The sequence below is a fragment of the Vulpes lagopus genome, chromosome 7, assembly GCF_018345385.1.
Source record: "Vulpes lagopus strain Blue_001 chromosome 7, ASM1834538v1, whole genome shotgun sequence".
In the NCBI taxonomy this organism is placed as follows: Eukaryota; Metazoa; Chordata; class Mammalia; order Carnivora; family Canidae; genus Vulpes; species Vulpes lagopus.
In genome coordinates, this window is record NC_054830.1 from 109,612,966 (window position 1) to 109,627,334 (window position 14,369).

Below are 14,369 nucleotides of genomic sequence, written 5' to 3' on the forward strand. Positions count from 1 at the left end.
TTACATTCTCTCCATTTCTATTACATCTGTATCAACTCTGACCTAATTCAAGGCGGCAACAGAACCAATAATACATACTTTCAATTGCCAAGTAAATTTTCCGCTCTCCTTCCTTCGGTTCTTTGCCAGGTGGGAAATACGTTCCTCTGATTGTAATTGCAGCTTCAGAATATTCACTGATTCTTTGCAGAGCTTCCTTAGAAGTAACTTTCCATCTAGCAGTCTATGAAAGAAAGGGTGGGGGGGGAAAAATCACTTTACAATAGAACAAATCCCTGGTGTACTGACAGAATAGGTTGGCTAAATAATATTACGGTCAATATTAAGAATATAATTGATACCTTCACATAAAATCATTTAGATCCTAATGCACCTAGAATATATTCATAGAAATACAACTTCTATTGTTGTCTTCCTCATCTAGATAAAGAGTAGCTATTAAAATGTTCGTGGAGGGATGCCTGGGTGGCTCAGGGGTTAAGTGTGTATGTCTTTGGCTCAGGGCATGATCCTGGAGTACTGTGATTGAGTCCCATATCACGATTGAGTCAAGTCCCACATCAGGCTCCCTGCATGGAGCCTGCTTCTCCCTCTGCCTCTTTCTTTCTGTGTGTCTCATGAATAAATAAAATCTTAAAAAAATATATGTTCATGGATTTTTAAGAAGAAATTTTTGTTCCTAAAGAAGCAAGAGTTTCTACTCCATGATTTTAAAAAGGTTTAAAACTGTTACTTGCCTGTGGGAAGTCATTGATCTCTAATTCTTCCTCATATCTCTTAAAAGACTCATTTTGTCCACCATCCTGTCTTTCCTCTTCTTGTTTCTCCAAAGGCACATAATTGAGCTTGGCATTGATCTTTTCAGCAAGTTGCTCTGCAATGGTTTTGGCAGACACAGTGGGAGCCAGGATGGTGCCACCTCTGAGAATTGCATTGGTAGCCTGTTGCATCACATCCTGCAGTTAAAGAAGACCTACAGTCAAATCTCAAATGAGGGCAGAGACAAGATCAACGATCCTACCACAAATTATTCTCTGGAAAGCCACTAACTAGAACCACCTTTCTAATACAGAGTCCTACTCATGTGCAATTTAGCAGTACATATTAATAGTTTAATAATAAATCTATCTTCCTTACTTTGATGGGAAAATAAAGAACACTTAAAGAACACTCAACTCTATCATTAAAAATTCTACTGGATCATAGAAAATTAGGTAACTGTTGATAGCAAATATAGTAAAATATATCTAAAATCGGGCAGCCCGGGTGGCTCAGCGGTTTAGTGCCGCCTTCAGCCCAGGGCGTGATCCTGGAGACCTGGGATCGAGCCCCACATTGGGCTCCCTGCGTGGAGCCTGCTTCCCCCTCTGCCTGTGTCTCTGCCTCTCTCTCTCTGTGTCTCTCATGAATAAATAAAATCTTTAAAAAATATATCTAAAATCATTTATATAACTTTGTGGCTCCTAAGAGTTTCCTCTAAATTAGAATCTTTGTCCACTACCACCATTGAGCTCCTCCTTCCCCATAGCCCAAGGCAATATTCATTAAATTATGGTAAATGACTGACATTCTAATTTTATTTTACACTCAAACCTTTCTAATTTGGACTTAATTTGACTATATGCCTAATGTGGACAGAATTTTGTAGGTAATACAGGACTCAAACCTCAAGGTTTTTTAACAATGAGAAGGTAGGGCTATTTGATGTCACAAATAAGGAGTTACTAGCAGTAATAATCCCAGGGAATATTATATTAGGTGCATTAATCCCTGTTTCCAGAGAAAGTGCAGGCCTGAGTATAGCAGACACATGATTCTCACTGGCTAAACAACACAGAAACCCGAGACTCTAAGCCTTGATTGTGGCTGCCTCACTGAGTCAAACGTACTAGTATCTAGCTTGGATCTTCCAGCTATTCCCGAAGCTATCCAGCCTACTGGAGAGAGGGCCCTATAAATCCACAAACACTCAAAATCTCCAAAACACTGTTAAAATTAACAAACTATTATTTGGGAATGCTAGAAAGTTTACTCTTAGTTAAAAATTAACTGATAATAATTTGTTAAAAATTAACTTAATAAAAAAGCTCTCAAGAGAAAGATGGCGGGATGCCTGGTGGCTCAGTGGCTGTGCGTCTGCCTTTGGCTCAAGAAGTGATCTTGGGGTCCTGGGATCAAGTCCCATCAGGGAGCTTGCTCCTCCCTCTGCCTTGTCTGTGTCTCTCATGAATAAATAAAATCTTTAAAAAGGGGGGTGGGGGAGCAGCTCTGGTGACTCAGTGGTTTAGCGCCGCTTTTAGCCCAGGGTCTGATCCTGGAGACCCAGGATCGAGTTCTACATGGGGCTCCCTGCATAGAGCCTGCTTCTCCCTCTGCCCGTGTCTCCGCCTCTCTCTCTCTCTCTCTCTCTCTCTCTCACATAAATAAATAAAATCTTTAAAAAAAACAAAATCAAGAAAGAAAAAGGCAGGGGTGCCTGGGTGGGTAAGTCAGTTAAACTTCTGCTTCTAACTCAGGTCATGATCCAAGGGTCCTGGGATTGACCCTGAATCAGGCTCCCTGCTCAGCTGGGAGTCTGTTTCTCCCTCTCCTTCTGTCCTTCCCCACTGTTCATGCTCTAATAAATGAATTAATTAATTAATAAAGTCTTTTAAAAAAAGGAAAAGGGAGTTATTTACTTAAGATTTTGGTAAGATCAATCAGAATATTATTTTATAAAAGTTATCTACAGCTAACATGCTTCAGTTAGGCATTCTAAAATAAGCATTAAGATTTCAGTTAAACAAAAACAAAAACAACAACAACAAAAAAGATCTCCATTAACCATACTAGAGGAATCATCCACATGCAATAATTAAATAATTCTGTATTTAGATTAATGTTAAATTCCTGCTAACTCAACATCTAGAACAACCTGTTCACTTGTGCTGACAAAACTACTGACTAAAACTCGGAACAAATTACTTAATACCTGAGACTCAATGCCCAAATTCTTCTGAGCATTGATTCTAAGAGCCAATCTCTTAGCAATTTCTAATTTCTCAGCATTTCCTGCAGTTGGAGCAGGGACACTAGATGTTCCAGGAGCAGCCATATCTTTAACTCTCTTCTTTGAATTAAACATGCTTTCAATTTGTTCATCAATCTAAACAAGAAAAAAAAAGGATTAATAAAAATTGGATTAAAAATACCAATTTAGATATATCCACAGAAACTAATAAAGAATATTTCTACCAAATGACTGGATTTAGACAGTTGTATTTATGTTAATTCAAACACACATATCAATGGGAAAATAGACCAGGTAATTATTGAGGATGGCACACTTTAAAAAATCAGGTATCTATGGCAGGATAAAGAAAGAGAAAGAGAGAAAAAACAGAGATACAATGCCACATGAATCTACTGAACACAGTCCTAAGTGGTCCAGAATATACATGCCAGTTCAGCAATTGAGGACCATGTGCTGTCAAGACAGAGTACCCGGGATCCCTGGGTGGCGCAGCGGTTTAGCGCCTGCCTTTGGCCCAGGGCGCGATCCTGGAGACCCGGGATCGAATCCCACATCAGGCTCCCAGTGCATGGAGCCTGCTTCTCCCTCTGCCTGTGTCTCTGCCTCTCTCTCTCTCTGTGTGACTATCATAAATAAGTAAAAAATTAAAAAAAAAAAAAAAAAAAAGACAGAGTACCCAACATAATGCAGCTGAGATGCTTCAGGGCTCAAGCTTTGAGGCAAAATTAAACTGCCGTGAAAGAGGCTGGAAGAAGGGCAGTAACTAAAGGCCAGTGGGCAACTAAAAATATAGTCAATAAGCTCTGAGGGGGAATGGTATATGATCCTAAGATGGGGCTCCCAAAATCCTTTCCAACTTCTAAAGTGTAAATGGATTTGCCTTAAAAATAGGGTAACAGGGCACCGGGGTGGCTTAGTCCGTTAAGTCTCTGCCTTTAGCTAAGGTCATGATCCCGCAATTCTGGGATCCAGCCCCACATCCGGTTCTCTGATCAATGGGGAGTCGTCTTCTCCCTCTCCCTCTGTGCATCCTCACTCATGCTCTCTCTCTCTCTCTCAAATAAAAAATTGGGTAACAGAATCAGGAAAGAAGTTTGTTTTTTTTTTTTTTAAGATTTTATTTATTTATTCATAAGAGACACACACAGAGAGGTAGAGACATAGTCAGAGGGAGAAGCAGGCTCCACGCAGAGAGCCCAATGCGGGACCCAATCCTGGGACTCCAGGATCACGCCTGGGCCAAAGGCAGGCACCAAAACACGGAGCCACCCAGGGATCCCCCAGAAAAGAAGGCTTTATTGCACTATTCCTTTGAGCCAAAAAAGGAAAACAAGTTAAGGTTTGGTTTATCCATCAAAGCAAAAACAAAGCGTGAATACCTCAGCTCTTCAGTCCAAGTGCCACCGGGTCATCTTGAGGCTGGACATATCTATCTATAAGCATCTTTTAAGGACGCCTTTTGCCCAACAGTGACTATTGACAATGCCAACTAAAGAGATGCAAATCCCTTTATATACTTAAATTAGGCTATAAGGACTTATCTACTAAATCTCAAATGCAGAGAAGAGCTTGTTTAGGGTTTTAAAAATTAATTAGATGGGGTGCCTGGGTGGCTTAGTCCAAGCATCTGATTCTTGATTTCAGCTCAGGTCATGATCTCAGGGTCATGAGATTGAGCCCCACATAGGGCTCCATGCCCAGTGCTGATTCTATTTGAGATTCTTTCTCTACCTCTCCCTCTGCCCTTCTCCCCACTCATGCGTATGCTCTAAAATAAATAAATATATATTAAAAAAATTAACCAGAGAAAGAAGTGATATATTTCATACAATGAGATTTGAAATAATGTTCAAAGTAACATTAAAAAACTGAGGTGGTGGGGGATCCCTGGGTGGCGCAGCGGTTCGGCGCCTGCCTTTGGCCCAGGGCGCGATCCTGGAGACCCGGGATCGAATCCCACATCGGGCTCCCGGTGCATGGAGCTTGCTTCTCCCTCTGCCTATGTCTCTCCCTCTCTCTCTCTCTCTCTCTCTGTGACTATCATAAATTTAAAAAAAAAAAATTTAAAAAAAAAACTGAGGTGGATTTTTGGGGGTGCTTGGGGGCTCAGTCGGTTAAAGCATCTCTTAATTTCTGTTTGCATCATGCACCTCAGGATTGTGAGATCGAGCTCTGAGTCAGGTTGTGCACTGGGTGTGCATCATGCTTAAGATTCTCTCTTTCCTCCCTCTGCTCCTCCTCCCCTCAAAAACCTGAGGTATTTCAAAGCAAGTTCATAAATTCTTTAATACTCTTCCCCTTCAAAACGTGGAGCCTTTCCTTGAATGTAGGCTGGACTTAGTGATATATTTCTAAGAGACAGAATAAAGTATTAACTCCAGTGTGACTCCAGAAATTAGTCATAAAAGGCCTTAAAGGCTTCCTCTTTGCCCCTTCTCTTAGCTGACTCACCTTGGGAGAAGCCAGTTGCCATATTGTGAGGACACACAGGCAGAGGAAAGAACAGAGGTATTCTGCCAACAGCACAGTGAGTGAGCCATCTCAAAAGAAGATGATCCTCTATCAGTCAAGCCCTCAGATGACCACGGCCTGGGACAATAGCTTTACTGCAACCTCAATGAGACCCTAAGCCAGAACTACCAGGCTAAACTGCTCCTGATTTTTCTACCCTAAAGGAAATGTAAGAAAATAAATGTTTTTTGTCTTAAACTACTAGGTTTTGGATTGATTTGTTACACCATAACCAATAACTAAAACATTGACCTAATTAAATTTTATGCCAGTATGGTATACTAGAAAGAAGTGGCATAGGGTTAGTGAGAGATCTGGGGTCTGCTGCTGTTTGTACCTAACAGCCAATGTGGTTGTAGACCAAATACCTTTTCTGGGCCTCAAATTCCTCAAATGACTAGATCAGATTGAATTCCTGATTCTAAAATTGTGTCCTGAGCTAAGGTTTAATAGAATATGTAAAAAACAAAAACAGAAACAAAAAGCAGTGAAGCCCCAGTAGCTCAGCGGCTTAGCGCCACCTTCGGCCCAGGTGTGATCCTGGAGACCCGGAATCGAGTCCCACGTCAGGCTCCCTGCATGGGGCCTGCTTCTCCCTCTGCTTGTGTCTCTGCCTCTCTCTCTCTCTCTCTCTCTCTCTCTCTCTCTCTCTCTCTGTGTGTCTCTCATGAATAAATAAAGTCTTAAAAAAACAAACAAAAAACAACACAAAACCACAACTATGATCAATGATCAAATGTGGAGGACTTCTGAGGTTTTTTTTTTAATTAATTTATTTATTTATGATAGACCTAGAGAGAGAGAGAGAGAGAGAGAGGCGCAGAGACACAAGAGGAGGGAGAAGCAGGCTCCATGCCGGGAGCCCGACGTGGGACTCAATCCCGGGACTCCAGGATCGCGCCCTGGGCCAAAGGCAGGCACCAAACCGCTAAGCCACCCAGGGATCGCCAGGACTTCTGAGTTAAACAAAGTTAAACAAGTTTCTTGAATTGAGGACTTTACATATACTTTGATATGCTTATATCACTACCAGTGGTATACACTAGGAAGATTTTCCAAAATTATTTTATAATGAAAACATCCTTTGCTAAAGCTCAAGCTTCTTTGGGTTCCAAAGAATACTCTGTGAAACACTGAATTTGCTGAATCCTCAGGGTCCCTCTTCACTGGGTCACAAATAATGCCATTAGCTAAGAACAAGGGCTCTAAAATAAGAATGGATTAGGTATAGGGCCCAGCTCATCCCATTAATTGCTTTGTATACCTGAAAAGACTAATACTCCTAAGTCTTAGTCTCCTCAATTATAACATGAGAATACTCTTGAGTATCTACTTTCTATGGATAATGTGCAGAAGTAAATGAAATAATCCCTGTAAAGCATTTGACACAATGCATGGCACTTAGTAACAATCAAAAAATGCTAACAATTATTGCTCTTTATTTTTTAAGTAAGCTCTATGACACCCAATGTGGGTGGGGCTTGCAATCACAATTCCAAGATCAAGAGTCATATGCTCTACCTACTGAGCCACCCAGGAGCCCCACTGAGTATTACTGTAAATGAGGATATTCTATAATGATTAAGTTTTAAAAAATAAAAATATTATGGCTCAGTGGTTAAGCATCTGCCTTCGGTTCAGGGCATGATCTCAGAGTATTGGGCTCCATATGGGGAGCCTGTTTCTCTCTCTGCATACGTCCCTGCCTCTCTCTCTGTGTCTCTCATGAAACATAAATAAAATTTAAAAAATATATATTAGTACTAATGTTATTAAAGACACGGGGGAAAAAAAAAAGACATGGGGAGCCAGGTACTCTTCATACAACTAGAGGGGATGCAGACTGGTATTCACTTTGCTGGAGGACAATCTAACAATGTTTGAGAACCAAATCAGATACACCTTTTAGACTAGCAATACCATTTACACACTTAACCTCAAAACTTAATCTGAATGAATGTGCAAAATTAAATGTAGGATAAGCACTGAAGTACAGTTTATGATAATAAAGTATATTTATATTCTAAATATGAATATGTAGAAATGACCCACATATTGAAAATTAGGGGTCAGATTCATTAAACTGTGGGACATTCATATAACAAAATATTATATAACCATCAAAGAATAATGTAAGAATTAGGAGTACCTAGGTGGCTCAGTCAGTTCAGATCATGGACGATTTCAGGGTCGTGAGATTAAGCCCTGCATTGGACTCTGTGCTCAACAGGGGGTATGCTGGAGATTCTCTCCTGCCTCTCCTGCCATTCCTATTTGCTTGCTCTCTCAAATACATACATCTTTAAAAATAAAATGTATTAAAAAAAAAGCAAGAATGAATTTACTAAAATGAGTAGATTTCAACTTAAGACTGTTGTAAAGGTTATAAGGCAAGTATGGCTTCATTTTATGAAAATACATAAATAGGGTAGAGCATACGTGAATATACAGAGAGACAGAAAAGGGAGAGAGTGAGAGAGAGAAAGAAAATGTTGGGAAGGGCACACACCAGAAAGGCTTGCAAGAACTGGCTTTCTCAACAAGCAAATGTGAAGACCTCCAGAACGAAAGCAACAAATGCTTCAACTGGGAAGAATGGGGCTTAGAAAAACGACACTTACATCAACTGCAGCATCCTCATCATCTGAGTCTTGCAGACCAAGAGCCGCTTTTTGCAACTTCTTCCTCTCGTTAGCCAAAGCTTGTTCTGTTTCATCAAACTTGAATCCCTTACCAGAGAACCCACTACTCTTTTTAATTATTTTCCCTTCCTTTCAAGGAAAAACAAAAAAGTTAATTTCATACTACAAAACCTCAGTGTTCAGGAATTTAGGAGTCATTAAATATTTTTCAAGGTAGTGCACACCAATATAACAAAAAACACTTCATCTAGTGTGTGAACAACAACAAAAGAACTCTATGTAGATTATACAAACACTGAGTTGAAGAAAGAGAATTTTGTTTTCACTCCTTTTCCCACCTCCCTAAAGAGATAAAATAATTCTATCAAAGTTTACAAGTATTAAATATTCGAAGTTTAGAACACAATAATGAGCTGCATAAAAATAATGGGAGTTAAAAAAACTTACAGCTTTCTGTTGATCTTTGAAATCACTCCAAAGTTTCTCCAGATCCGGAGGCACTGCAGTTCCTGATAATTCAAGCGCTTTAATTATGTCACCGGCATAGCGAGCTTGATCTTCTGTGATAAAAGTATATGCATAACCCTAATGAAGGATGAAAAGTAGATCAGACACTAACAACATGACCCTAATTTAGATCACAAGATAGAATCTGACCCACCTAATAAATCCTCTTAAGACTGGCTTCATTATTAAATAATTTTAAACAACAGAAGAGTCCTACTAAAAATTCTTTAACCCCTCAGAGTGAAATGTCCAAGTTTAATGTCTAAATATATGTGAAACCAGAAAATTTCTAATTTCTTTATGTCTAAGTAGAAATACATGATTTTACATAAATGCAAAACTGCATTGTCATAGAAATAAATTTTAATATAATACATTATTTTTCCCCTTTGTTTGCACTCCTTTCCTACACTACCTACAACACCACTCTACCCCAACTAACTTCTACTTATTTTCAGGGATGTATCTTTCCACATAATTTTTCCTCCACATAGTTTTTAAGACCAATAAAAGATATAAAAACATTTGTGTGTGTGCATATATGTATGTATACATACACTCACACACACATATATATACACATATACATATATACACACATACAAAAATTTTTTATATACAGAAATGAAGTCAGCTACATCATCTCCCTGGGGTTCTCCAAAGTTAAAGGTTTCACATGTCTCCAGGAGCTTTTTGGTTCAGGCAAGACAAAAGCTAGAGTTGGGAGTAGGGGAGCACACCACAATCAGTCATCTCTACAATATACTCTGCCTCTATCAGAGAAGTGCTACAAATTTTAAAACATGGCTTAATATTTTCAGGAATATCTAATTATCACATTTGACCCATGGCCTGATTCTGTACTGTCCATGAGCTAAGACTGGTATCACTTCTTCTTTGAGGTTTGCACACCACCCACCCACACGCCCACACACCCACCCATACCCATATGACAAAGACTGTATGTGGACCAAAAAGGCTTTAATTTTTACTGCATGCCCCTTTATACACTTCCTTAAATCTACAAAATAACTCAGGTTAAAAGAATAAAAGCCATCACTACTTATTAGCTATGCAAGCTTGGGCAACTAATTTAATTTCCATGTGCCTTAGCTTTTCTCATCTATTAAATGGGGTAATATCATTTACCTCAAATGGAAATTATGAGGATAAAGTGAGACAATATATGTATATCACAGGGAACAGCATCTAGCATTCAATAAACCATAAGTATATCCTATTATTATTAATATTATTGCTTCAGTATGAATGTTCAGGGTTGGAATATCAAATATATCATCATCAGTGATTCCAACAACAGAATATTCTGCTACCTTCAAAAAGAGTGAGTTAGACTATATATACTTACCAGACCATAAGTGAGTTAAAACAGCAAGTAATATATATAGTGTACAGAGTGGGACAGGGAAGTAATGAAAAAAAGGGTGACAGTTTCGGGGAGGAGTATATTTTATGATCCCACATTTTAAAAATAGTAATGAAAGATCCCAAACTATATACATGTACGTGTGTAGGCAGAAATTTTTAGGTAGTGTAAAATAAAAAATCCTAAAAGAAGACATAACACTATCTGCCAAAACAGAATGGCTAGTTATCTGATAATTTTAATAATACTATACATAGAAATGATGAACATCAATTAGTCCCCATACTCTGATGACTGAGCATTTTCAAAATGTTCCTGTAACTCCTATTATCTACTCCTTAAAAATCTTAAAAAAAAAAAAAAAAAAAAAAAACTATATTTTAATGTAATGGAAATCAACTTTAAAAAATTATTTTTACTTTATTGCCTGCTCTTCCAGTCCGTCCTGCTCTGTGCACATAATCCTCATAATGGTTGGGGCAGCTGTAATTTACTACAAGAATCAGATGTTTCACATCTAGACCTCGGGCAGCAACAGAAGTAGCTACGAGAAGTTTGCACGTCCCATTCTTAAAGTCATTTATGATGCTATCTCTGTCATATTGATCAATGCCTGCAAGAAAATTTTTAAAAAGTTATAAAACCACACAATGAAATTAAATTTTTCATTTCCTCTGACACAGAAATAAGTAAAAATGTACAGTAGAGAATAAATCCAACTTATACTGCCCATAAGTCCACCAACTCAACAGAGAAAATAAAATATTAAGGGAATTTAATGGCAAGATCAAAGGCTACTGCTTTTAACTCATTTAATTTATGAATCTTCTAAATCTGCCCTTGTTTTGCCCCCTTTCTTGTGTATACGGGTTGTAACTGCAGAAGCCCCATCTCTGATTCATTAACCTATACCTGTTTAAGAGGTAAAAGAAGAAAAGGCAGGTATACTTAGCCTACACTAACAGGATTCACATCCTTCTCCTCCTATGGGTTATTAGAGCCTTACTAACTATTTCTGTCCGAGGACCAGAGCAGCATCACATGGCATGTTGTTAAAATGTAGAACTTGATCCTAACCAAACTACTGAATCCGGTTCTGCACTTTAAGATACTTAGGTGATTATACATTCCTTTTAAATACAGTTTGAAACCCACTGGTTAAAAAACACCCAATTGGATCTCTTTTAAGTATGGTATCCATAGAGCCTCCAGATGAGTGATAAAATGCTAAAATGTTCTATGACAAGATACTCAGATCACAAATTGATTTTATGACGGCAAATTTCTAGTAATTACAAAATGGAATGGGGAGGGGCACCTGGGTGACTCTGGTTGAGCTACTGCCATTGGCTCACATCATGATCCCAGGGTCCTAGGATTAAGTCCCACATTAGGTTCCCTGCAGGGAACCTGCTTCTCTCCCTCTACCTGTATCTCTGCCTCTCGCTCTATGTCTCTCATGAATAAATAAGTAAAATCTTAAAAAAAAACCAGAATGGGGTAAATTCTCAAACCTTGAAATTCATTTCTGCAGCAGGAGATACTCTAAGGGTTCACATAAGATCTGAGTTTATTTATTTATTTATTTATTTTTAAGATCTGAGTTTAAAACACAGAGAATAACTTAGCATCTAAATATGCATCAATGTTAATTAATATTATTACCTAAAATTTAAATGTACTCTTCAGAGACCGAATTAAAGAAAATATTTGGATCTAATATCAAAACAAGTGGAATCCAACACTGAACCCAAAAGTCTTGAAGGAAAAATGGAATCAGTATTAATATAAATTAAATTTATAAAGTACAAAAACTTTTACTTTAGATTAATGTATCTTGACTACCTAAGTCAACTGCATATGCTTTATTACGTGAAATGAATATGATATGCTAAGTATATGGGATACTTGCCTAGCAGCAATTAACCCTCTTCCTTTTAAACATAACCTCGGGAATCCCTGGGTGGCTCAGCAGTTTGGTGCCTGCCTTCGGCCCAGGGTATGATCCTGGAGACCCGGATCGAGTCCCGCATCGGGTTCCCTGCATGGAGCCTGCTTCTCCCTCTGCCTGTGTCTCTGCCTCTCTCTCTCGTGTATTTCATGAATAAATAAATAAAATCTTTATAAAAAAAAATAAAAAATAAATAAACATAACCTCAAGTTTGTTCAAAAATTCACCCAACACATGGTCAATGTATATCAAACCAGAGAAGAGCGTCTCCATTTTAGGAGGTGAATGAACCCCTCCCAAACTTTCTGTGCTAAGGATGCCTTTCAAGTCTTAAAATTAATTAGGATTAAACCCGAGAGCTCTACATAAGTATCTCTATCAATATTTAATTTATTAGAAACTAGAACTGGGGCACCTGGGTAGCTCAGTCAGTTAAGCATCTGGCTTTGGCTCAGTTCATGATCTCAGGGTCCTGGGATCAAGCCCTATGTCAGGCTCCACTCTCAGTGGGGAAGTTTGTTTTTCCCTGTCCCTGTCCCCCTGCTTGTGCTCTCTGTCAAATGAATGAATGAATAAATAAATAAATCCTATAAAAAAGAAACTAGAATGAAAATAATTTAAGGTATTTTTAACCTATTTAAAAATAAAAATAAAGCACATATTATAAATTTTAAAAATTTCGTGAAAAATAACCCTTCCATAATAGTAATTTATTAAGATGTTTCACATTTTTGTAAATCTCTTTAATGTCTGGCTTAGTAGAGGATAGCTGGCATGTCATATCTCTGCATCCAGTCTGGTGTAAATATAATATGCCATGAAGCTTTTAAAACACTATACATTCCTAACAGAACTAAAGTAGAAAAGGCAAACCACATAGTGAAGTTATTACACAAATACTTGTGATCTCATTAACTCCTGAAGTTCTCAGAGACTTTCAGGAGTCCCAGTACAACACTTTGAGTACCTTAGTCATTCTACTTGTTTACAAATGATTTAGGCATAAGCATGTGATGTAATTCTGACCAAAGAGAAGAGAAGTACAGACAAGGGATTATTTGCGGGGGGGATGTCCTTACTTATAAAAACAGCACATCACATTTTTGGGGTGCTTGGGTGGCTCAATCGGTTAAGCATCCCCTTCGGCTCAAGTCATGATCTCAGGGTCCTGGGATCAAGCCCTGGGTTGGGCTTCTCACTCAGCGGGGGAGCCCGCTTCTCCCTCTGCTCCTCCCCCCATTCATGCCTGTTCTCTCTCCCAAATCAATGAATAAAATCTTAAAAAAAGAAAAAAAAAAAAAAAAAAACATACATTTCCCTCAATGTAGGAAAAGCTATTTATTGGACCAACCCACCTACAGATAAAAACTATAAATTCTAACAAAAGTATTAAAACAAAAACAAAAAACCAATAACTGAAGGTACAAGAGAGTGACTAAAAATAAGCAGAAATTGGAATTTTTGATAATATAGAATAATAATGGCACTCGCTGAGTTTAAAGGATTTGATTTATTTATTTTAAAGATTTTGCTTGAGGAAAGGCCCTAGAAAGCCAAGGAGGGAAGTCAAACTTAAATAGATGGCTAGGAAATCTAATTAGAGAAACAGGAAAATACAAGAGAGAGAGTTGGATAGACTTAACAGCAGATGGCAAAAAGAAAACAGTGAACTTGAAGATTGGAGTCAAAGAAACAATCCAACCTTAATTAAGGAGGGGAGAAAAAAGGGTTGAAAAACCAACATGAAGGGATGCATGGGTGGCTCAGCAGTTTAGCGCCTGCCTTTGGCTCAGGGCATGATCCTGGAGTCCTGAGATCGAGTCCCATAAAGGGCTCCCTGTAGGGAGCCTGCTTCTCTTTCTGCCTGTGTCTCTGCCTCTCTGTTTCTCATGAATTAATGAATAAAATCTTTAAAAAAAAAAAAAAAAAAGAAAGAAAAACCAAAAGTGAATAAAGGATCAAAGATGTGACAGTATTAAAGGGCTGAACATACACATAATGGAGTCTCAAAAGGAAAGAAAAATAGCACAGGAAAAAAAAAAAAAAACCTTAAGAAATTATAGTCAAGATTTTCCCAAACATGTCCTAAAAACATAAATTTTACAGAATCTACAAGCTCAGTGAACCATGAGTAGAATAAAAACAAAGAAAACCATACCTAGATAACCACTTTTTTTTTTAAAGATTTATTTTTTTATTTATTTATGATAGACACACAGAGAGAGATAGAGAGAGGCAGAGATACAGGCAGAGGGAGAAGCAGGCTCCATGCCGGAAGCCCGACGCAGGACTCGATCCTGGGACTCCAGGATCGCGCCCTGGGCCAAAGGCAGGCGCGAAACCGCCGAGCCACCACCC

The 14,369-nt window shown here is 38.4% G+C and overlaps 1 protein-coding gene across 4 annotated transcripts in view; it reads right to left on the reverse strand.

The window, feature by feature from the left end:
- DDX46 (DEAD-box helicase 46) overlaps nucleotides 1-14,369 on the reverse strand; it is a 73,488-nt gene that overhangs the window by 9,108 nt on the left and 50,011 nt on the right. For 3 of the 4 annotated variants that reach the window (XM_041763103.1, XM_041763100.1, XM_041763104.1), the window contains 6 exons: nucleotides 10,480-10,673; nucleotides 8,614-8,751; nucleotides 8,146-8,295; nucleotides 2,969-3,145; nucleotides 738-956; nucleotides 79-223 (listed from right to left, as the gene is read on the reverse strand). In XM_041763103.1, coding sequence (XP_041619037.1) covers nucleotides 79-223; nucleotides 738-956; nucleotides 2,969-3,145; nucleotides 8,146-8,295; nucleotides 8,614-8,751; nucleotides 10,480-10,673 — 1,023 coding nt within the window. The remainder of the gene's footprint in view (nucleotides 1-78; nucleotides 224-737; nucleotides 957-2,968; nucleotides 3,146-8,145; nucleotides 8,296-8,613; nucleotides 8,752-10,479; nucleotides 10,674-14,369) is intronic. The other variant, XM_041763102.1, reaches the window with a different exon arrangement.